This window comes from Rhagoletis pomonella, unplaced genomic scaffold, assembly GCF_013731165.1.
Source record: "Rhagoletis pomonella isolate Grant_MI unplaced genomic scaffold, Rhpom_1.0 Rhpom_scaffold_01670, whole genome shotgun sequence".
Classification (NCBI taxonomy): Eukaryota; Metazoa; Arthropoda; class Insecta; order Diptera; family Tephritidae; genus Rhagoletis; species Rhagoletis pomonella.
Window position 1 is genome coordinate 14,618 of NW_023460224.1, and position 25,810 is coordinate 40,427.

Here is a 25,810-nt window from a genome sequence, read left to right on the forward strand (position 1 = left end):
GTAAATCCAATCATATCGTTGTGTACTTGAGAAGAAAACACTTTCAGTGATTAGTGTTTTGTTTAAAGATATTAAAATCTTACCTGCGGCTTATCGCCAGCTTATGGCATGCAAATACTTTGCTTGTGTAAAGTGCCAAATTTCCAAAATGAAAACTAAAAACGAAAAGCATAAGCAAAGTTTGTATGAAGTAGTGACTAAAAGAAATAAACGAAATTTTAGAAATGCTCTCTCCTTGTCAAACCTTGCTGCGTATCCAACATACCATAGTATATACATAGATACATATATTTCTCTTTCATGTAAAAATCTTAATTTTTATTTAAATTTTTTTCTACAAATGCATTATTTTTTAACTGTTTTATTTCTATACCTATGTTTATTATTGTATCTATAAATATATTATTCTTACTGTATATCGTTTCATATCCAATTTTGATATAAAATTATTAAATTTTTGTTGAATTTGCAAAAAGTCTACGTGCTTACATTTAAATAAATTTACATATATTAATATATCTGAAAAACAATAAAATAAAATAAAATAAAATTTAACAAAAGTATACATGCACACATATGAACAATAATAATGTGTATGTATGTATGTGTTTGATCAAATTTATTGTACCGTTACATTGTGCATACTTTAAGTTGGTGTTTGAAATACATAAATACATATCGTATATTTAAATTTACTTTATTTGTATAATTATAAAAATATTGTATAACAATTTGCTGAATAAATGAATATTTATGAATTTGATATAAAAACAAAACAATATTTATTTTACAGCTAATTTAAATATGTAGTGCTTATAACAATTATGCGCCAACCTTATTAATTTTTTATAATTTAATTTTAGTTACCTTACAAAAGAATATATGATTTATTCTTTAACAAAACCTGTATAAATTCCAATTTCAAATTTTGTGCAATATTTTAATTCAACAAACTTTCGTAAACATTTCGAGATTTTTAATTAGATTTTGCTTTTTTTTCTAAGTGCGCATTATTGTGGCCCAGTAAATTTTAGTACAATAAAATTGACATTTTAAGTAGCCCCATACGAAATCGAACATACGCGGTTATATACCATTTTAAAGGCCTATATGTATATCCTCTTTCCAGATCATATTCGATCATTGAAATCGAATCAAAAATAGTCATTCAAAAACTCATAAATCTTCAAAATCGTATTTTCTGACCTCTAAATGACCTTTAAAAATCTATAAAAATAGGCAATAATATTTCTCATAAAAACAAATAAAATTAGGGGACAGGGTCTTGAAATTTCCAAAAAAAAAAAAGCATTTTCGATGGGCACCCTAATGTGCATACATACATTCATCTGCTAGAAGCTATTTAATGAATGTCCTTATCACTTTAAACATTGTAAGTGTGCCCCTCAATATAAACCCAACGAAAACAGTCATTGTCCCATTCACTAGAAGAATAACCCTACCGGGAATGAGAACCATAACCCTGGATGGCACAGAGGTCAACACTGTTTCCAAAGTAAGATATTTGGGTATTATGCTCGACGCAAAACTTTCATGGAAGAAACACGTCGACATGATGACATCCAAATCCGTAAGGGCAATTATGGTATGCAAACGCCTTGCAGGTAAAACCTGGCGATGCAGTCCTAGGATACTCATGTGGATGTATACTATGATTGTCAAACCAATGATAACCTATGGAGCGGTGGCCTGGGGCTCAAGAGCCAACCTAGTGACTGTAAGGCGCTCACTCACGAAACTACAATGTCCCGCGTGTGTGTGCATCACAGGCGCAATGTGCACCTGCCCCACGGCAGCAATGGAGTTTATTCTTTAGAGCAGGCAGCTAAACGATGCCTAATAAACACCACCAAAGAAGGGCGAGGTAGAGAGAAGGTAGTATCATCTCGTAACATGAAATCTCTCCGGGAACAGATCCCTATGACCCAATTCCCACAAGATGATGTCGGCAGAGTTATTAGCTTCGAAAGAAATTTCAAAATAGAATTAGGGAATAAGGCATGCTGGACTGGCACTAGCATCTAGGAATTCTTCCAGCTGCCCCCTATAATGTACCAAACACAGACGCCTCAAAAACAGCAGAGGGCATAGGGGCGGGCATCTCCGGTCCAAGATCAAAGATCGCTACCCCTATGGGCAGACTCCCTAGTATATTTCAAGCAGAGGTTCATGCCATCAGTCTGTGTGCGGAGATTAATATCCAGAGAGGATATCGCAATCCTGATACTAAGCGATAGCCAAGCCGCACTCAAGGCTCTTCATTCTTATGAAATTAAGTCTGCACTGGTTCTTGAGTGCGTAGGAAGATTAAATTCCTTAGCAGCAAAAAACCGGGTCTTCCTTTTATGGGTCCCAGGCCACAAAGGCATAGAGGGAAATAAAGAAGCAGACATGCTCGCCAGGGACCACCAATAGGCCCCGAACCCTTCTTTGCAGTATGAGCCCACACAATCAAAGAAGGACTTAGAAGAGAAGAAAGAGTAAAAAGTGAACTGCACTGGAACCAAATTACTGGGTATCGCCAGGCAAAGAAGCCATTAGGGGTAAACCAATAGGAAAAGATATGAAAAACTTATTAACCTCCCAAAGAACAAACTAAGAATCTTAACAGTTATCTTAACAGGTTTTTGAAAATTGAGTAGTCACCTACACAAACTCGGGATCTGGTCCACTGATTCATACCGTTTCTGTAATAGGACTGCTAAAACTTCTGAGCTTATAATCCCCGAACTCGACGCAGTGGCGAGGAGACCAGAGAAATATCTGGGGTCACTAAACCGGGAGTCGAATCACATGCACCCGATGTTACCCAACAATCCACTGGATTACCTAAGGGAGTTAGGACTGACCGACGTGCTGTCAGGAGCGAGAGGGCACAATAGATCTTCTGGCCGCAGTGCATCTCTCAACTAAATATCTATCTACCTAATATCATTGAAATTAACTTAAAAAAAAAATTTGAAAATAATAAAATCTAAACTAAAAAATAAATTAATTTAAAAAAATAAACAAAAATTAAATTAAATAAAAAACCGAAAAAGTAGAAAATAATATTTCTCAATCCCATAGAGTTTGTTTTGATATCTTTTGATTTTGAAATTTTAACAAAAGTCATTATACACAATTTATGAGATTGAAAACAAAAAACGTAGAGCGCATGCAATACATTTAGATTTAATTGACAATAATCAAACTAAATACATAACATAGATCTAAAATTTCTACAGCGAAAGTACAAATTTGAGATAGATTTTAAGCCGCCTTTATCAGTGTTGCCACAAAAAAAAATTACCAAATTCCTCAAAAACAAATGAAAAATCCGCAAAATCCGAACAAATTACTCAAAATTTTCTTATTACAGATATGAGTATTGTGTACTGCATACTATTTACCGGTACTTGGCATAAAAATTAATTACATTCTCGCCATTCAATTGGTACCCAGCAAAAAATCGGTAATCGCTTTTAGTGGTAACGTGTTCTAGAAGGCATAGCGTTATAATGGCTTCGAAGTTTTTCACTTCTTTTAGGCATTACTGCTAATGCAAAGTAGAATGTGCTACAATATTTTATTTAATTCGCTTCTTTGTTTCATTTCTGGGAATGCAAAGTAGAATGCTGCATCGTAGTCAGCTGAAATATAGAATGAATATCCAAAAATTCTTTTTCTGCAGTTACTTTCTGTAGAAATTTGTCTCGCATAAAAATTATGTTTTGCTTTCCCTTTCTCCGTTTCGTTTCGTTCTCCCTTCGTTTGAAGGTAATGCTGCGGGTAAGGGCTTACCGCCAATGACATGCCCATGTTAAAATAAGGCCTTCTTGAAGCGAAAGCGGATTCTTAGCAGGCAGGCCGTGATGGCCCTGATTATTCGTACGTTCGCGACCGCATGCTTGTCGCTAACATATTGAAAAATTAGAATCGAACGAATATAAAAGTTTATGTCTTCCTCCAAAAGCGTACGAAAGTACAGTTCGTGACCGTTGGAAATGCCCATATACATATACTTTATTTTATGTCGTCCAGCTTTCCTGAAGTATGTAATGCCTTAATGTTAGTTCTTCCAATTCCTGTGCCTACAGCTGAACGATCATTTTCGAAACTAAAATGAATAAAAACCTATTTAGGAAACTCTATGGGACAAGACGGACTACGTAGCTTGTCTTTTCTGTTTATTGAAAATTCTATGGCTTTATCTTTAAACTTTGATGATGTTATAGATTCTTTTGCAGAACAGAAAGCTCGGAGAAAGGAGATTTTATTAATAAATATCTTATCAAAATTAAATTGTTATTTCTTAATAATTTGTATGTATAAACCCATGTTCTTGAAAATAAAATTTATTAGATATTTAACTAAATTGCACACATTATTGTTAATAGTGTTTGGTTAATTTCATAAGTGGTTTATTACAATTAAATTACAATGTGACGATTTTTACTGGGTGTTCCCCATCCAAAGAATTTGCCACGGGCCTCAGATGATATAGTTACGCCATTAAGTTTGGCTTTACATGAACAGCTCCTATTTTATAAAAGGGTTAGTTTTTTTGCAATTAATAATTAATTAAACATTATGAATACGTAAATATTTTGTTTCTTTCTTCCATGCCGAATTGATCCAGTCTAATGTACATATTTGTATGTATAGCCACCAAAGAATTGCCCTCGGCAAAAATCGACTGTAATATCTCCATCGTATCGATTTCTTATTACCAATCGCTCTAAAACGTCCGCCGAAGCGAACTCGCCTGGGCGAGTCGTATTCTTATTACCTGAATGAGTCGTTTTCATATCGCTTTATTATTGCTGCGGGCGATATTTCTAATAATTTTATTTATTTTAATACTACATTAATTTTTTTTACAAAATCGGGACTTAAAATCGAAATTAAATATTTCTCCCGCTATGGCGCTTCCAATTTTTGCACTCCTATTTTTGGCGTAAATTAGATGCTTTTGAAAACGAAAGAAATTATGTTGCCAATTTCTCATTACGGCAATAAATCGGCAAATCGCCAATATGTTGCCATTGTCGATTGTTGCCTATTTTCAAGTTCTATATATACACATATGTATATATTTGTAGTAAAATACACTGCCTAAATGTATGCACCGGCTGGGGATACATATGTATGTATGTACGACATACATTTTACGTATTCCATTTACATTGCTATTGGACTACCCTGTGACAACGACCTACTCTGTCTTCATGCGCGCCTAATTTAAAATGGCCTTTGTGGAAACCACTGAAGCAGACTCGACTAGACTCCGCAAACACGGCGAACTGCGCATGTACATCATCAGTGTTGCCATTTTAAGCTTTTGGAACTAGATTTAGCTCTTTATTTTATTTAGGTTATATAAGTTTATTTAGCTCTTTTTTTCGACCGTTTTAGCTGCAAATTAAATTTTTTCTGGCAACACTGATGTACATATGTGCTGTTTAGGGGCCAACACAGGTGGGGGTTCATTCACCGATAGGTCTGTTAATTTTTTCATAGTTACATTACGTTCAATTTATGGATTAAGTTCAACACCCTCCAGAATACGTACGATACGTGATCAAGAGACTTTCGAAATGCCTAATAGTAGCACTAGGCTGTCAGCTGGGGCTGTTGCATCAAAATAATTCCCGCAGAAATTTCAACACTATTCTCTAGTATGTCAGATTTCTTTACACTGTCGTTTGAATTGAATTTCGTATGCGCGCCATGGACTTAATACAGAATTCGACGTCAAAATGTTTAACGCGCGGCCGAGCGATTGAAATTGGGAGAGATGAGAAGACATTTAACGGCCTGAAGGCGAACAAAGTGTATTAGAGACATTGCTGAAAATCGCTCAGAAAATAGTCATGGCAATGGATATGCTTATGGCGGGGTGAGTAATCACTGGCCTTCATTTGTGATTAGCGAAAAATCCTGAAAAACAACAGAAGCTACGCGAGGAAGTTATGCGTAAGCTACCGCAAAAAGATGAAAGAGTTAGCTCCCGATCCACTCAATAGCATTCCGTATCTGCGTGCTTGCCTCAAGGAGTCATTGCGTCTCTACCCACTGGGAACCGGTAATATACGTGTCATACCAAGGCATCTCATACTGAGTGGGTTTCGAGTGCCAAAGCATACGGGGGTCAGCTGAAAATTTAGTCACGGATGAACGTTGCTATTCGCGCCCAAAGGAGTTCTTGTCCGAACGTTGGCTATGCTCTTCAGAAATTAACTTAGGCACAGACGAATATATCAATCCAGTCACCTATATTCCATTCGGTTTTGGTCCCAGGCTCTGTGTTGGCCAGATAATCAGTGAAATGGAACTAAAGCAACATTGCACTAAAGGGCATTGCACGCTTCGTTAGAATTTCAACATAGAATTTCATTATCCAACTAATAAACGCATTCAAGAGTACGACCATTAATTTACAAAATATGCCACTTAAATTTAAATTCACTGATATTGACTCGGTCTAAAATAGAATTGTTTATTGTTAAGAGAATGTTGTAAGTAGATATTGACTTGGAATAAATTAGAGTCCTCAGTTATTGAAATAAATTTGTTCTTTCTTATAAATTGGTTTTTCATCTTTAATAAACGGGCAAATCTCCAGACCCTGGCGATTTTGTATACAGAAATTTTCAACAGCGTAATAAAAACATAATGACGTTAATTCCATTTGCAGTGGGAATTAAGGCCATATCGAAATTATGGTTTTATTTCCAATCGCGATGGGAAATAAAAGTTGCGTTCCCTAACTCGCAAGAAGTTGCAAGAATTTACAGGAATTAACCAAAAAGCGTTCTCGTACTCGGTTCTCTGGCCGTTCTTCTAACCCAGAAAAGTTGAGGAACGCAACTAAAGCTTTATGGTTTTATATCGAATGGTATTAATGCACCCGAGAACAAGACGAAGAGGAAGAGTTAGGCCCTCACTGCGATGGAAAGACCAAGTGGCGAAGGCCTTGACTACACTTGGCATTTCAAATTGGTGTCAGTTGGCACAGCAGAGAAACGACTGGAGTGCTTTGTTGAACTCGGCCAAAATCGCATAGGCGGATACAGCGCCAAATAAAAAGAAGAAGTTATTGCACCCCACCTCTCTGAAAGTTCTACCTACATATGTATATTTAGATGACTAAGTTTGCTCCTTCTTTCGTCAATAAACTGACCTAAAAATACACTGGAAATACGACTGCCATTCTGCCTTTTTCTGAAAAAAAAAATTTAAACCTGTGTTATCAACCATATATGTACTTATAATATACATAAATACCCGTTTACTTACATATGTACTTAAATGCATAATTTGATTACGGATGCAGACTGCAGATACCTTCATATCGCCATGCACATGTAATTAAGTCAGTAAAAGCTGTTTCAAAATGATGCAGAAATTTTCTTTCAGTTGAACTGGGACCGTAATCGTGTAAAGTTTACTTAAATAAATTTATTTTGAAAATGTTTTCGGGAAAAATAAGTGCAGCAACAACTCGCAAAGGAATGGGTATAGCAAACAGCTTAAGGTCAACAACATTGCGATTGTTTGCCACAAAAAAGGTGAATGCGAAATTAGCATACGAAACGTGGATTAAGTATGTTTGGCAGACGGTTGTACAGTCGTAATTTTGGGATACATACATATGCATATTTGTGCATTACTATAATTGATATATGCACATAAATACAACCCGCGACAAAAGATAGCAAATTTTTTTTAAAAGTTCAGCTCCTTATCTAACAAAAACCATATAAGTCCGAGTTTCAAATTTTGTACAAAAATTTCAAAAATTGCACTTTTCATCCCAATTCCAAGTATTTTAATTAGAATTTTTTTAAAGAATTTTGGGTATACAGTTTTATAGCTTATTAAAATCTAGTATTCCGTTGGTTTTTCTGAACGGTACTAGACTGTCTCGCTTTGATATCGGAATGGTTACACATTCAGAAGTTAGCTTACTGCCAATATAGAAGTATTACATATATATACATATGTCAAAAATCAACGCGATTTTTTAGGAACTTCAAACTTGCACTCCATTATATTAGATTTAAATAATCTATAAAACTGCATACCAAAAATTATACTATAAATTAAAATTAAAATGCTCGGAATCGGTATGAATCGTTTGTGGAATTTTTGCACATACCAAGTCTGTACTGTTCAAAATGTTGAGATCAAGGCGAATTCATATAAGGTGGTAGCGATAGTACAAAAATAAAAACTTACATGTATTTTGTTTTTGCTTCCGGTACACAAATGTCAAATTTCAATTATTCTTCGCTCAAGGAGGAAGTGGGAGAGCAAATTCCAATACTTTCGCACTCACTCATGGGAAGTTTTGAGATATGTGTACCGAGGCGAATTAAAGCAGCTGCTCTAGCAACACCACCTTATATGAATACGCCTTGGTTGGCTGATATTTCTACATATATTTACTTCATAGAGAAGAATACGCATAAGAAAACATTTTTATACATAAATAAAATCTTTAACAGCAGCCGTTGTCTCAGCATGACCCAGAGACCCTCAATTCCTCATGTCCAGTCTCAGCTAAAGAAGGAACCGCATTGGAGTGGCAGAGAGCGCGTCCATTTAGTGAGATACCACAAATTGGCGCACTTAAGCTGATAAGTAAATTTTTACCAGGTGGCAAGTATTTCAAATTGGATTCCAATGATCTTGTAGCGGCAATGCGCAGTGATTTTGGCCCTATTTTCATGATGCCGGCACTTATGGGTCAACCCAGCATCTTAGTGACGTACAATCCGGACGATTTTGAAAATGTTTTTCGCAATGAAGGGATTTGGCCAATAAGACCCTTCTCTCAAACTATGCGCTATTATCGGAATAAGTATCGTGCGGACATTTTTGATGGCGTAGAAGGTGCTATAGCGTCGTGAGTTTGAATGAATGTACTCGTAGATATTTATGCGTAGCGCTCTATTGTTGATAAAATGCATGCGAATATTCGATACTTGCAGGCAAGGCGAGCAATGGAACTCATTTCGCACGGTCGTGAATCCGATACTTTTGCAATCAAAGTCTATTAATATGTATCTAAACAAAATGGCGCAAGTGAATCAAGAATTTGTAGATAGGTAAAATCGATCATACATGTCCATTTTAAATTAGTACTTAAAATTATTTTGCTACTATTCTAAGAATTCGCTTGATGCGCAATTCCGAAACCTTGGAGATGCCTGACGACTTTGCAGTGCATATACAGCTTTGGGCGCTAGAATCTGTTGCCGTGGTAGCATTGGATTTGCAACTTGGATTGCTGCGAGAAGATAGCGAAAACTCCGACGATGCTCAGAGGCTATTCAATGCTTTAAATGAATTCGTGGATCTCAGCTTCCAACTGGATTACAAGCCTGCAATGTGGCGACTGGTAGCCACACCTAAATTAAGGCGTCTTATGCGAGCTATGGATGATATTAGAAGTGTGACGTGGAAGCATGTAACAGAAGCCATTAATAGATTGGAAGCAGAAAAGCGTGAAGGCGTCCAACGGCCAGAAGAGGAGACAAGCATTTTGGAAAGGATAATAAAGAGAGACGCTAAAGTAGCTGCTGTAATGTCTATGGATATGCTGATGGCAGGCGTTGATACGGTAAAAAATATTTTCGAATACTACTTATGTACAAACATATGTACATACATATATGTGTTTATATACATAGATACGGTATGTATGTATGTATAATATCCATTTAAATTGTAGTTAATTAATCTTTCTATTAGACAGCCACATTGGTTGCCGGCGCTCTGCTCTGTTTAGCTCAGCACCCGGAAAAGCAAGAGCGCTTGCGCTCAGAGGTAAGGAGTGTACTGCCAGAAAAGCGTGGCAATTTCACACCAAATGTATTGGACAATATTCCGTATCTGCGTGCATGCATTAAAGAATCACTGCGCATTTACCCAGTATCTGTCGGGAATATGCGTGTACCGCAAAACGATCTCATTTTAAGCGGCTATCGTGTACCTAAAGGCACTTGGGTGAGCATGATTTCATCAACTCTACAATCGGATGAACGTTTTATTCTGCGCCCCTTGGAATATTTACCGGAACGTTGGTTGCGAACGGACGAAACTATCAGCGAGGAGGGTGTGCGATCATTGAAGCCAAGCAACCCGTTTGTTTATCTACCATTCGGTTTTGGACCGCGCATTTGCCTAGGACGTAGAATAATAGACTTGGAAGTAGGGCTGGCAATGGCAAGATTAGTTAGGAATTTCAAAATAGAATTTAATTATCCCACCGACAAGCCATTCAAGGGTATGCTAATCAATATACCAAATATACCCTTAAAATTTAAATTAACTGACATTGATTAAAAAGAAGCAGAGAATATTAGACTGATTTTTTGTTGTTTTTTTTTTCGTATCATCTATTAAAAAAACAAAACGCAATAAAGATTCACAAAATACGCCAACGGCATTGTTTTCACAAAATTAAATGAAATATGTATGTATGTAAAAAATTGCAAATATACATACATATAATTATATAAGCAGGTTTGTATACATATACATATGTACATTAGAGTGGTTCATAAATACACTCGTTGGAAATTCATAAACGCTATATCAGAATTTTGTTATTTGTGATAAAAAAGGAAAACGTCTTTTTTCTGGTCGGTATTTTATAAAAACGCTGATGTTCTCTAACATGCATGTATGTATACATGTATAAGTGTTCTACTTGGAATATAGGTAAGCACCTTACGAGATAATCCATGTCTTATTTCAGCTTTTAGTACGAAAACTGTCATCATGATTAATGCCTAACAAAAAACGTACCAAAACGCTTCTGAGAGTACCAAAAAAAAATTTTTTTTAATTAACTTCACTAGAATAATGTCTCACAAAAATTATTTGAAACTTAAAGCTTAATGGCAAACAATATGTATTGGCAGTGAGAACTTTTCACAATGTCGATAGGCCAAATTTTTTATTTTAATTTTCCCGCTATTCTTTTATAAAAATTTAGTTTGTATTATAACAAAAAAACATAAAAATATAATTTCTAAGCTCTGTTCAAAACTCGATTTATTAATCACATTTTTTTATTACTTTTCTGAGTATGCAGTTTTGTAGTTAACTGCTGCTTTATTCCATGCCTCACAAAAGGAGCCATCTTTGGAAACCCATGAAAAATTGGTGAACCAATCAGCTCTAAATCTTCTTTTGTTTTCAACACTGAATAATATGTATGTACATAAGTAGTTAGAAATAGAAATTACAGATATTTTATAAAAATCCGATTCCCTGAGTTGAATTAATGTAATTCGCTCTTCGCTTTTTAATAAAAAATCTGTAAACAAACCACAAATTTACTAAAGTTGTGAAGTGAAGTGTAAGTTGCTGCAAGATTACGAGTTCATATTTCCTACGGGGCTTACGTACATATACATACATACACACATACATATGTACATATGCATATCTAAGCTTTAGTTCTTTCGCCTTATTGAACTATATTTCGCCTAATTGAACTAGTTCGGTAGTAAGAGCTGAGTTACAGAGCAACAAAAATAAATGTTTTATAACATATTCTTACATATAAAAGATTGCAATAAACACACAATTCAGTCATCTTTCTCCAAAATCACGAAAGGATGTTTATGGAAATTCGACAGTGCCTGCATTAAATTTTCTTTTCTTCAATTTTGCCCTCTGAATGCGAGTAAATTGCTCTTCGCTTTGGCATCTGAAAGAGAAAGCCATTTGTTAAACAACAAATCCTAAAAGCTCAACTCAATTACCTACTTTTTAATACAAATTGCTCTAAACGAGCGCTCTCTAAGCATATGTGGGTTCACATATACGAAGAGCGGGAGCTAAGCAGTGTATTTAATGCACACGGGTTTTGCTTCATTTGTTTTCTAGCAGATAATCATAATAAAAATATTACAAGGTAATAATTATTGTACCATGGGTAAAATCATTGAGAGGCAGTCTGACGTTTGGCAGCAATATAATTTTAAAATTCCAACTCAAGCTCACACACACATTCTCATTTTTAATCTCAAAAAAACAACAGTTGAGAACAATTTCATATTTTTATTTTCAATTTTATATGTATGATTTTAAAATGTTTGCAAACGCCAGAAAAAAATCATGACCGACGAATTGAGAGAATGATTTTACCATCTAATGTTTTTATCACGGCCGATAATTATCAGGAAGAAGTAGATGGGAAAATTTAATGAATTACGCTCACAGAGAGCGAAATAAAGCAGAAGCAAATGAGCGCTATAACTATAAGAAACTAGCAAGTAAACAGTTGATCGGTGTATTTGACTAAATTTTACTAGCAGAAATTAGCAGGAGAGCTAAAAAAAATAAAAGCGTAAGAACGAGAGGGAGTTGCTAGTTTCTGCTAGTTTTATGGGTGAAGAAACGCTTTCCAGCGGAAATTAATGATAATTTATGATAATTATCTGTTAAAAAACAAAGCTAAGGTCTCACTTACTGAATCGTAGTGAATCGTTTGAATGTGTTAGCATTGCAAATTAAATGAAATATTAGGTAGATTCAGAAGGCGCAGTAATTGAAAGCAATCGTTGATAAAAAAAATCGGTGATCGTTATGCGTCTTCTGCATGGCATGGTACACTAGCTGTCAAATTCAACTCTCAAAGGTACACATCAACATGTTGCCTCAAATGATCAGAAAAATATTACGATCATTTAACACGTAACTGTTCAGTTGATCAACGCGTTTAGAAGGTGCAATCGCAACTGTTGCTTAGCTGTTGCACCTTCTGAACGAGCCCATTATGTCTTTTTAACGTGAATTCCCATCAGCTGTTTCTTTATGCCCTTACAACGAAAAACGTGTTCCCATATGTGTTGTAAAATTACATTTCCATATTTATTGGAATGTTGCCACAGAAAAGTTTAGTTCACTTTAATGAACGAAGAAATGAACTAGTTCAATTAAAAGAGCTGACTCTATCGCTCTCTAGTTCAAAGGCTGCCCAAGCCTAATTTGAATGCTTATGGGTATTTCCACGGGAAGCTCACTTTGTTCCTAAATGTAAAGTGTTTATGAAATTCGGCTTTTACTTGAAAATATCATAAAGAAATATTGAGATTTTCATAGTCTTAATGATTTTTAATCTAACTCAGTTTGCATATGGCTTTATCTTGCTTGTTTATGGGTACGTATTTTAAGTTAACCTTTTTATGAAACAATACGGCAGCAATATTGAACCAAACTGCTTTAAGGTTGACGAGGTAGCTGGCTTAATTTTTATCTGGAGAAATTCCAACCACGGCATACCTCAAACTTAATTATTAAATAAAAATTTTATAGAAATTTGCATTTTTAGTTATTCATTAAAATTTTTTTAACTTTACTTTACAAAGGGGAACACGGAAACCCCTGTACAATGTAAATTTAAGGAAATTCATATGTGCGCTTTCTGGATACATTATTGTGGACGAAATTGTCACCTTACGTGCCAGTTTATAGCTTCTAGGAATAAAATTTTATAACATATATATATATATATATTTTTAATAGGTACTGCAGACATAAAGTTACGTTATTTGAAATTACTTTGAAAGAAGTTTCAATAAAAAGTTCTATCTCACTACACAGATTTTTATTTTCCTATAACACTTATACAAATAACTTATATTTTTTTAACGTTTATAACTCTTTTGAATGGCAATATACTTACCAAGACCAAATTTTCGATATATCGCAGCTTTAGAAAGCTACTGACGTGAGGTCTAAAAATCTGAAAAAATTATCTAAATATTCCCAATATCTTTTCCCTTTCGACTTTACTTCGCTGTCACGTTCGTAACCCATGGAAATGCCCATATTCGTATGTACATACATACAAACGCTTTTATGAGGTCTTATCAATTTGTATGCAAAAAACGAGTATTCAGTTGAATTGCAGCAACGAGCGCGTTAGGTACTCGAAACTCAAATTATAAAAAAATGTTTTATGTAAAAATAAAATGTGTCGCGATCGGTAAACGCTGCCTCACAAAGAGCTTTCAGGTGATACCAAAACGATCGTTGTCAACAAAGGTGAAAAATAAAGCTGAGAGACACAAATGAAATGGTTTTTTTTTTTTTGTTTACGAGTGTTGCCCTTTGTACGTTTAAATTTATACGACCTTTGCAAAATATGTACTTTAAGCGCCGTTCTCACCATCTCTGGATAACGTTGTCTGATTAACATTAACTGCAGGTTAACATCATTATCTACTTTATAAATAATATAACAGGGAGTTGAAAACATCGATAGCGATGTTTAGCCTATATGTATATATTTTATTAACCGGTTTTGAAAGTTAACATGGTGTGCATTATTAACACCAAAGACTTTGCTCCAATTTTTTTTTTACGAGTTGTTTGCAAACAAATAAAAATCGAAAAGTGAACTTTGGGTAGCCCACTTGTAAAAACTGGACTCATATATAAAATAATTGCCGCTTTCGTTGTTCGGGCTTAACTCAAAAACTACTGAATAGATTTCAGTCAAATTTTCAGAGATTACATATATCCTGCATACATATGAAGGGGTTAGAATCAAAAGGATCTAAGTAGATCTGCATATTTTTGAGATAAAAGGTTACAGTTGTTTACTTATTGTAAATTCTGGGTAAATGCATTTGAAATGATTCTTGCCTAAATGAATGCAGGTTAATTAACTAATTCAAAGAATGTTTACTCTTTGCCACCAAATAAACACTTGGGGTATTCACAACGGTGTCGTAAGTGTCGTATAGTTGTATGTCGTAAACTTTAAGCACCTAAAAAATATATTACGGGGGTTCGCAAAGTACCATCAAAATCATATTGAGAATTTTCGCAGTGTTCAAAAATAGTTGATTGTGGTTTCAGGTTCTCTAGACATTTATTTAAGCTTTTAAAGTTTACGACATACAACAATACGACACTTACGACACCGTTGTGAACCCCTCAACTATTTTTAACTATAGTATATGGGTATAACTTATATTTTCAAAAAATGTAATATAGACCCTTATGATTCTAATTCTAAAAGGCTATTAAAGGCTACCAGAAACTCGCTAGATGGCGCTGGGATCGAGTTATTTATAAAAGTCGTATTTATGAGCCGATTTCGATCAAATTCAAAACGTGCAATCAGAAACATCATCATTTGTTATTGGCTACCATTGGTGTTTTAAAAATGGAAAATTCATAAAAATTGTTCATTACATTGCAATGCCCGCTGGAGTTAAGGTATTTAGAGAATCCGTATCTATATATATAATACGCGAAATGATTTTTTGTTCCGCTTAAAAGATCTATACCGTTCGCCCGATTTTCAAAAATAAGATACCAACTTAAAGCGTTTAGGCTGAGGATGTGCAAACTGGTTTTAGTTTAGTTATTATTTAAGAATCAATGCTATAAAATCCGCACCGTTCGTTCGATTTTCCAAAATGAGGCGTCAAACTAAAAGCCTTGCACTGTAGATGTGCAATAAGGTTTTACTTTGTTGAAAAAAGTTGCCACCTTTTAAAAAATTATATTTAACCTATAAAAAAATAAGTCAATGATTACAAAGTGGGTATCAGACGAAATGGGTTTAAAAAGCTTTGTTTCTTAGCTGAAATATAGGAGGGTTGTCACCTGTTTAAAAATCATATTAGGTAAGGGAAACATGTATCACCATATGGGTGCCAAACGAAAGGGGTTTCAGAAAGTAGTAAGTTTAAAATATTTTGAAGAGGGTTGCCACCTGCTTTAAATATCGAGTTTAGTTTACTTATAAACAAGTTATACGAAATATGAAAATATGGATATCAAACGAAGGGATGTTAAGAAATATTTAGTTTGAACGCTAAGAATATTTTTGAGGTGTTGGAAGAGTGTTGCCACCTGTTAAAAGTTGAATTCAAATTATTTTATAAGTTAAGTGAATTACTAAAATGTGGGCATCAATCGAAGGGCGGTTTGAAAAATTTTTATTTCTGAACTGTATTTAGCGGGGTTGCCACATGTTTGAAAATTAAAACTCCACTGTATTCATCGTTTCATTCAAATAAGTATCACAGTGTCTGGTGAAGGTGGGTTGACAATGATTAAGCTTGAAAATACTTTTTAGAGGGCTGCCAGCTGTTTGAAAAGTCTAACTCAATTAACTAATTCAAAACCATATGCAATATAAAAATACCGTAGTCAAACGAAAAAATGTTAAGAAATCTTGAATTTGAACATTTTGAATTTTTGAAGAGAGTGGTCACGTGTTTAAAAAGTTGCATTCAAATTATTCAGTAAGTTGGATGAATTATTAAAAGATGGGTTTAAATCGAAATTTGTTTGAAAGGGATTTATTAGGAAAGGGACCTTTATTTAGGAGGGTTGCCATTTCTTCGAACAATCAAATTCGAATTAGTTCATTAGTTTATTGAAACACATGTGTATAACCATGTCAGACGAAGAGATTTAAGAAGATATTAGTTTGAGCATACTTTTGAAAAGGAATTTAAACACATTAGGGGTAAAATTAGGGACCTTAGCCTGTAGATATATGTTAAAGTTTTATTTTTTTAATTACATAAGAACTTTTTTCATCGGTATAAGGTGATTTGAAATTCGATGAAAATAGAAACATTAGAAATATTTTTAAAGTTTTTAAAATTCGAATTCGGGCGTTTTAACGCCATGCGGATTTACTACTTTTTTATAATTAATTATAATTTAAGCAAATTATCCTTTTATCACTTTAGGTGAAGACCCTTAAAACAAAACCGGTTTATCCAGATTTTTTTTGCAATTTGAAAATGTAGAACCGTTTTTTTTTCAAATTATTCTTAAACAGGCCTTTGAAAAAAGCGAATAATCGAACACCCTAGTGAATATCATGTAAATAGCGATGTTTTAAAAATTATATATATTTTTTTTTTCAGCAAATCGGCTCTACCACCTCTGAAAATTCATCTACAAATTTGTGTCAGCATTCCGGTGCATCTTTGGATTGGAAGCAGGCGCGCCCTTTCAATGAATTACCTACAGACAATGCCTTCAAACTGATCTGTAAATTTTTGCCCGGCGGTCGATACTATAATTTAGACTCCAACCAATTGGAGATGGCAATGCGCAAGGAGTTTGGTGATATTTTCGTAGTACCCGCAGTGTTGGGTCGGCCTGCCACCTTGGTAACACACAATCCAAATGATTTTGCATCTGTCTTTCGCAACGAAGGCATATGGCCCATACGCCCATTTTCAACCCTACGCTATCATCGGAGAAAACGGCATGCGGATTTTTACCAGGGTGTCGAAGGCGTTTTAACTACGTTAGTAGTCTTAATTGAGTCTCAATAGCAAAGCTTATGTATCTTTTCTTTCCCGCAGACAAGGTGAACAGTGGAGCTCATTCCGCTCGGCAGTAAATCCACTGCTAATGCAATCAAAAAGTATACTCCTATATCTTAGCAGAATGGCACAAGTAAGCCAGGAATTCGTTGACAGGTAAATCATGTCCTGTTCACACTGCTTAACAGTAGTAAGTTCTAATCTTTGCAGAATACGTCTGATACGCGATCCCAATACCCTGGAAGTGCCAGCAAACTTTGAGGACTATATACAGCGTTGGTTGTTGGAATCTGTATCGCTAGTTGCTCTGGACAATAACCTTGGATTGCTTCGAGAACATAATGAAAATCACGCAGATGGTATGAAAATGATATCTGCCTTAAATACAATATTCACACTTGGCTATGATTTGGAGTGGAAACCTTCACTGTGGCGACGAATGAGCACACCGAAATTCAAGCGTGTAATGCAGGCTATGGACGATGTACAAAATATATCGTTGAAATATATAGATAAAGCAATAGAAAAACTGGAAGCCGAAAAGCAGCAAGGTTTCGAGCGGCCAGAGCATGAAAAGAGTGCTTTCGAGAAGTTACTAAAGATCGATCGAAAAGTAGCGACTGTGATGGCCACGGATTTACTGCTTGGTGGCGTTAATACCGTAAATATAATACTATGTTCAGACTAAGCGTTTTTTTTTTGTATCTACTAAAAACAAAACCACTTCTCGTAACACTTTAACAGACTACATCAGCAGTTACAGCCATATTACTTTGCTTAGCTAAGGACCCACAGAAGCAGCAAAGAGTGCGTGAAGAAGTTATGCAAATACTGCCACAAAAGGACGGTGATTTCACTGCCGATGCACTAAACAACGTATCCTATATGCGCGCTTGCATTAAGGAATCAATGCGTGTATATCCATTATCTGTCGGAATTGTGCGTGTAACACAAAACGATCTTGTCTTGAGCGGTTATAGAGTGCCGAAAGGTACTTTGGTGAATATGGTTGCCACTACTCTAATGGCTAATGAAAAGTATTTTCCCCATCCGTTGGAATTTTTGCCAGAACGTTGGCTGCGATCGGCTAAAGGAGGGGACGAGAATAGCGCGAACAGTGCAACTGAGTGTGTGCAAACATTAAAACCAAACAATCCGTTCATATTTTTGCCGTTCGGTTTCGGTCCAAGAATTTGTCTGGGACGCAGAATAAGCGAACTGGAAATGGAATTGGGTATTGCTAGAATAGTTAGAAATTTTAAAATTGAATTTAATTACCCTACGGCAAATGCTTTTAAGAGTTTATTTGTTAATTTGCCAAACATTCCGTTGAAATTTAAGTTCACTGATATTGAATAGTAACAAGTAAATAAATAAATTAATTTATTAATTTGAAAGAAAAGCAGCAGACAAAAATCGGGTTCGTCAGCTATTTTTTATTTTTTATTTTTTTAACCTACAGTGGGGAGCAAAAATGTCAAAATGGTTATTTTTTTAATATTGAGTTTTGCATATTAAAATTTTTTCGTTGATTTTTGATTAAAATATTGTCCATGCTATAGCTAAATTAACTTTATTTGATCAAAGTTTTAAACCCAAGAAAAAAATGAGAACAATTCCTCAAATTTTCATTAAATCTTTCAATTTTTGGTTATGAATTTCGAAAAACACTTCTGAGTATGCCGTTTTATAACGCATAAACTTTTGGTTTGAAAACCGCTTTGATATTCAAAAATTTTGGTTTGCTGATAGTCTTTTTTTTATATATGTATATGCACATTTTTTTTATGAAATAACAGCTTTTTTTTGCATTTCAGCGACGATGTGAAATAGGGCCTCTCAATATTAAGGTAACGATATGTTAAAACGGGGAAAGACCTTAAGCAGTCTAGGCTCTGGAGTCTTTAAACTTGCACATTATTATACTAAAAATAGCATGGGCTAAAAAACTGCATATTCAAAAGTGTTTAGCAAACTCGTTTCAAAAAAGTGAAAAGTATGACGAACTTTTCTAATTTTTTAACTTAAATAAGTGAAGAAGTATAAGTTCGGGCGAAATTGAATTTTATATACCCGGCGCAGGTATCAGGTCGTTCCAACTTTCTTTAAACTACCTAAAAGTCTATAACAGTCTTATTTATTGTTGTAAGTATTAACTTGGAGTAAGTTTGGAGAGTTTTCGTATATCCGAAAATTACCGTTATACTGGAAGCCGGTGCAATTTTAGTCCGATTTGAATAACTTTCAACGAATTGCTTTTTCGTAACAAGGTTATTAAATGCACCGATGTTGGTCGAAATATATCGGTTAACGAGATAAACATTTTTAGTCATAAATCCAAAAATATATAATCTAAATTTCTGCTCAGTGGTCATTGCAATAATCGATTTTGAGTCAATTAGCTTCAGTAGTTACTGATTTTTCGCACTTTTCGCGTTTTGTAAACTACCGTTATAGAAGAGGTGGGCATAGTGATTGCCTGATTTCAAAGATTTTCAACAAATTTCTTAGCTGGATCAGAAACAAGGCCCGTACCGAGTTTAGTAAGAATTGGTGAAGGGGCTACTAAGACACAGTATTTCATCGTAAGTGGGCGGGTCACGGCTTTTTCCAAAAATTTCATTATATTATTTTGCATCAAAATTCTACTTAACATACTGATTTTAAACAATTTAAATCCAATATTTACAGGAATATCGCAGTTTTTGCATTTTTCAAAAATACCGTTATGTGAGAAGAGGGCGTGGTTATAATCCGATTTCGTCCATTTTTAATAGCATAATTGCGCTCGGGTATAAAAACGATAAAGGTAAGAAAGTTAAGGCAAAACTAAAGATAAAGACGAAAATAAAATAATGAAAAATACATACATATTCTTGTACTTAAGAATTGAGTTAATTGAAAAGGTAAGAAATTCAATTGAAACTTTTCAATAAGAATCGGAAGATCTACAGTCATCAAAAATTTAGCTATCGAAAGTTATCAAGTCATCGAAATACAGAAACCCAGTTATCGAAATTTTTCGACAGTTATTGAGTTATAAAAATTTGCCAAGTTAATGAAATCTAAGATTATCGAGTTATCGTAATGTTATCGATATTTACTTTGCACCTTCATAGATGGCAAGGCCTTAAAGGTCACCTGTTGGCTTAAAATAAGAGAATGTTGATACTGGACTGTATGGAGCGAGGCGGAGATTGCTGATGGCAGAGATCTAGAAACAAGTGTAATTTCAATGCCCCAGAATAGTACGCCATCATTGCTTTTACTAAGGAGATCCTACACGTTTGGTTATGCTGGCTTAATTCGAATACTGAGCTCGGGCTCACAAGCTATCGAGTGTACTACTGATGGCTCGAGTGTACTACATTGGGCACGGATCTGGTGTCTATATGGAAGGAAAAGTGGGTGAACTTCACTTTTCACTTGAGAAATATGTCTCGATATTCCAAGTCGAGCTATTTACAATCCTCAAGGCCACGGTCACGTGGTAGAAAATAGCTGGAGCTGCAGGAATTTACGTGCGTATAGTGGCATCCAAGCTGCACTCAAGTCATTGTCAGCTCTCTAACTACTACTCCACACTGTTCCGGTAATTCTAGTCTCGGCAAAATTATGTTGGTAATCATAACGAGCTTGCCTTACTCTGGGTGCCAAGTCACTCGGGATAACCTGGTAATGAGGTATCTGACCGTTTGGCCTGAGAGGGTTAAGACCAGGTATTCCTCGGTTCGTATCCAGCCATAGCACTCCCACCTTCGGCCGTCGATGCCACCGCCAGAAACTGGGTAAATACCTCGCTCGGCAAAGACTGGGTGGCGGAGGCTTCGAGCGGATGCAGGTTGGCGAAACTCATGTTTACCCTCATCGTTGCGGGTTGTGCTAGGTATTTGTTTTCATTGAACATATTGGACTGCAGGCAACTTGTGGAACTGGCTGGCTTTACGTGGTGCAAACATCTAACTGTGATCGGCATACAGAACAACCCCAATCGTCCTTCCTGCCTTGAAGAGGATGAAACGGCGGAACACTCTTCTCTCCTACAGAGCCTTTGCAAGAATTAGGTACGCGATTTGTGGAAACGATATGTTGAAAGACGAACAACTGAGCTCCTTTTAACCCAACAATCTGCTTCGATTTATTCGGAAAGCAAGTAGAATTAAAACAGTTTAAAAGGGGGGTGGAAACAGTAGAATGGGCGGCGTGTTGCCTGAGTGCCGCCAACAAAAGCAAAAATAACAGAAATATATATAGATGTGGATATTGCATGCAGAGAACCTTCGTGTACGTAGCCGACATTTCTGCCTTACTGCAAGTAAGAGCGTTAAGTTGATTTTTAACAAGAAAAAAATTACGATTAACGCTTTGCAAACAATGTTATCGCACCGAGTGCCGCGATATGCATTCATTTAAGCTGGAGCACTTATCGGGTGCAGTTCCACAAACTTTTCTTCAAAAATGCTTTCTCACAAACTTAGCATAAAAGCGATCAGCAAAAGCAGCATCACAAAAAATGTTGAAACTGCAAGATATTGGGCGATAATAAAGAAGGTAAATAAAACTGGCGACATAAAACTGCAGTAAGCGCTATTTGAATGGGTGAATGAACCTAAAAGTTAAATATAAATAAGTGTTCATACGTTTGTACACATATTAGTAGATATGCATATGAGTATAATAACACCAGTGATTTTATAAATAAACAGCACACAAGCGCTGCCGGTCCTACCAGTACTACCAGCTCGTTCACAAATGTTGATCAACAACTGGATATGACCGTGGAATGGCAGCAAGCGCAGCCATACTGCGAGTTGCCTAAAGATGGCGTTTTCAATTTTCTGCGTAAATTTTTACCTGGTGGCCGATATTACAATTTGGACTCTGCCCAAATTGTTAAGTCAATGCAAAAGGAACATGGCGATATTTATATATTACCAGGAATGATGGGTCGACCTGATGCCGTCGTTACACACAATCCAGAAGATTTTGAATGCATCTATCGCAATGAAGGTAGATGGCCAATAAGACCAAACTCATCAACATTGCGATATCATCGAAATGTGCTGCGAGCTGAATTCTATAATGGCATCGAAGGAACGATAGCGACGTATGTATGACCGTATACTCGTATAGTTTAATGAACGTACATATCGTTACCTTAATATAGAACATCGTAGCTGAAATGCGAAAGGCCGTAACTAAGTAAAAATCCAAAATTCTCTTTTTGATTTATTATGATTCATTTCATCGAATTAAAAGTCCGGACATGATTTAAGGCAATATGCTATATGAGCTATGGCCTTTCTGTATTAAGGTAACGATATACTTAAATTAATTAATTTAATGTTTTTTTTCACCATAGCCAAGGTGAACAGTGGGGCTCGTTTCGTTCGATTGTAAACCCGCTGCTTATGCAATCGAAACATATGAAAAATTATCTCAACAAAATGGCGCAGGTAAACCAAGAACTTGTTGAGAGGTAAGCTTGCTATTCATACTCCCAGCTTTATTTGGCAATCTGGACACCAACGCCAAATTTAATCTAAATTGAATCATTGCAGAATTCGCTTAGTACGCAATCCCGAAACCTTAGAAATGCCAGACGACTTCGAAGAAACTCTACAACGTTGGACGCTGGAGTCGGTATCCGTAGTGGCATTGGACAAGCAACTTGGATTGTTGCGAGAAAATAGCGCAAATTCTGAAATTGCCTTAAAACTATTTTCAGCTCTGACGGACTTCTTCACACTCACCTTCGATTTGGAGTACAAACCATCACTGTGGCGCATTGTGAGCACACCCAAATTTAGACGTCTCATGCGAGCTATGGATGATATACAAAATATAACATGGAAATATACAACGGAGGTCATCGAAAAACTGGAGGCCGAAAAACGGCAAGGCATCGAACGTAAAGAACGAGAGCAAAGTGTGTTGGAGAAACTGCTGAAGATAGACAAGAAGGTAGCCACAGTCATGGCTATGGATCTACTTATGGCAGGCGTTGATACGGTAGTTTTCCACTAGAAGCTAAATACCTTAAGAAAATAACAAATATTCACTTTCTTCTAGACAGCTTCAGTGGCAGTCGGTGCGCTGGTATGTCTAGCCAAGAATCCTGAAAAGCAGGAAAAACTACGACAGGAAATATTACGTGTGCTACCGCGAAAAGATGGTGACTTCACGATTGATGCGCTGGACAACATACCCTATCTACGCGCCTGCCTGAAGGAGGCATTGCGAATCTATCCTTTGGCTATTGGAAATATACGTGTGCTACATAATGATGTCCTCTTGAGCGGATTTAGAGTGCCAAAGGGTACTGTAGTAACCATGATCTCGTCAACTGCATTACATAGTGAGGAACACTTTCCACGGCCCTTAGAATACATACCGGAACGTTGGCTTCGTATGAATAAAGAAGATGAGCAGTCGAATGAGGAAGCAGCCGATTATACACAAGCACTTAAACCAAGTAATCCGTTCATCTATTTGCCATTCAGTGTCGGACCGAGAGCTTGTGTGGGTCACAGATTAGGCGATTTGGAAATGGAATTGGGTATTGCGAGATTGGTTAGAAATTTTCACATAGAGTTCAATTATCCGACAGATAACATATTTAAGGGAATGCTGATTAATATGCCAAATGTACCGTTAAAATTTAAATTCATTGATATTGAATAAAAAAGAGAAGGAAGATGGTAAAGTAAACCAAACTATGAGGAATTTGAAATGTAAAATAATTGTAAATCTATGTACGTAAATGCAAACACAGGTAGTTACTATAATTCATGTAATATAAACTTTAAAATTATCAGCAATGTTGTTCTGAAAATGCCAAATTGGCCTGAATGACGACGAGTTGAGACAGCTTTTATGTCCATTCGCACCATGATTCAATAACTAAAGGTTCCATAAAATTACAGTTGTCAGATTGTTTTTAAATTCGATGTTTATATAAAACCGTATCAAAAAACAAGTTTGTCTGAGGTTGGACTATGTGCCTCTATACTGGAGAGATTCGAGAATAGTGTTCTTACCTAAAGCAAGTAAAGCCAACCGTCTTTACTCAAAAGAGCACAGACCCATCAGTTTAACTCCATTCCTCCGGAAAACGCTGGAGAAAATCCTAGATATACACATAAGAGACAGCATAATGATCGACAGAGCCTGTATATTGCATGCGGGTCTGTCGATAGCAAACTCGGGCTCCGGACATAAAAATCTCGAGCCCCCGCTCGAACACAAGGTTTATGCTCTAGGTGTGTTCTTAGTCATTGGTGGAGCTTTTAAAAATGTATCAAGATGAGCTATTCTGAGTAGTTTACAAGAAAACAACGTGGAATCTGCTATTCCTCTATGGATAAAAACCCATTTAAGTTGTGGGAGAATTAGAGCTGAATGGAGTGAAGCCAGGCTAACTAAGCAGGTATAAAGAGCACACCACAGAGAGGGGTATGCTAACCGCTCTATGACTACTAAACAAATGTTGAAGGGAAAGCACCCAAACTAGTTGTACATAATAAATGAATGGAGCCCTCAGTACTATAAACCAATGAACTACTCATGCAGGATTAGGGATTAATGCAGATAAAACATATATGTTACTTTTTACAAGAAAGTACAAGGTTCTTCGGAAAAACTCTCTAAACCAAGTACCTTGGGTAATCTCTGACTGAAAACTGCTGTGGAAGTGCAATGAGGAGGACAGATTGAAAAAGGCGAGTAATGTAAAAAGATTGCTGGGTATTAATTTGGGGCCCATCCCCTGCCCTGTTGGTACTACACAGAAATAGTCAGGCAAATTGAGGGCCACTTGTATGAACTCACGTCAGCGAACGTTTAGTACATTCAAGACTTTTCTTCGCGAAAATCGAATACAAATGCTGCCAAACAAAATCAAAATGCAACTTATGGGTCAATGTTACTACATATAATTATAGAGATTAAAGTTTTGTAAGTCAAAAACTAGAAAAGAGAAAATAGTCAAAGATTCAGAGTTTAAATTATTCATATATTTAATGAAACTAGTTCATAGTTTTTCTCTTTTTATTTTACTTGTAAAATAAACATTTCTAAAATAAAGGTAGCTTTTGATTATTTTTCGGTTTTTGTCTTTATTTAGTGCTATTGAAGCTAATTTTGTTCAAAATTGATGCTTGCAACAATTCCTTGCCAAGAAATGCGTTTATGATAAAATTTTGGAAAATAGGCGTGGCACCGCCTACTTATGACACATATATGTATCTCCGTAACCGTTCTACCAATTTGTACAAAACTCGGTACGGTTATTGTGCTTGCCCCATAAAAGCAAAACGTTGAAATTATCGAAATCGGACTAAAATTGAGCGGTAGCTTTCGGAGAGGTGAAAATCATATATTAATACTTTCGCCGGGTATTTCATGCTCCGCTCCCGAGTAACGAACATCTAAATCCCGGGACTAACTCCGAAAATCTCGGGATCGTAAAAAAA

The 25,810-nt window shown here is 35.8% G+C and overlaps 3 protein-coding genes and 1 pseudogene across 4 annotated transcripts; all 4 read left to right on the forward strand.

Moving 5' to 3' along the window:
* The first annotated feature begins 5,882 nt into the window (after positions 1-5,882).
* LOC118752584 lies at positions 5,883-6,379 on the forward strand (annotated as a pseudogene).
* Positions 6,380-7,380: 1,001 nt separating this feature from the next.
* Positions 7,381-10,520, forward strand: LOC118752585 (cytochrome P450 CYP12A2-like). Of its 2 annotated transcripts, none has more exons than XM_036487478.1 (5): positions 7,381-7,574; positions 8,514-8,914; positions 9,000-9,116; positions 9,181-9,631; positions 9,763-10,520. In XM_036487478.1, exons 1-5 carry the CDS (start codon positions 7,476-7,478, stop codon positions 10,354-10,356), a joined length of 1,662 nt encoding a protein of 553 aa, XP_036343371.1. In that variant the 5' UTR covers positions 7,381-7,475; the 3' UTR covers positions 10,357-10,520. The 2 variants fall into 2 exon arrangements, with proteins under 2 accessions (XP_036343371.1, XP_036343372.1); XM_036487479.1 differs by having other exon boundaries at positions 7,382-7,574; positions 8,517-8,914.
* Positions 10,521-13,942: 3,422 nt separating this feature from the next.
* LOC118752586 (probable cytochrome P450 12a5, mitochondrial) lies at positions 13,943-18,733 on the forward strand. The gene is made up of 5 exons (XM_036487480.1): positions 13,943-14,073; positions 16,929-17,317; positions 17,376-17,492; positions 17,547-17,997; positions 18,081-18,733. Exons 1-5 carry the CDS (start codon positions 13,981-13,983, stop codon positions 18,693-18,695), a joined length of 1,665 nt encoding a protein of 554 aa, XP_036343373.1. The 5' UTR covers positions 13,943-13,980; the 3' UTR covers positions 18,696-18,733.
* A 2,961-nt stretch (positions 18,734-21,694) lies between these two features.
* Positions 21,695-24,036, forward strand: LOC118752588 (probable cytochrome P450 12a5, mitochondrial). Its single transcript, XM_036487481.1, has 5 exons — positions 21,695-21,887; positions 22,043-22,443; positions 22,699-22,815; positions 22,898-23,348; positions 23,409-24,036. The coding sequence occupies exons 1-5, from the start codon at positions 21,795-21,797 to the stop codon at positions 24,018-24,020; spliced, it is 1,674 nt and encodes a 557-aa protein (XP_036343374.1). The 5' UTR covers positions 21,695-21,794; the 3' UTR covers positions 24,021-24,036.
* Positions 24,037-25,810: the final 1,774 nt, after the last annotated feature.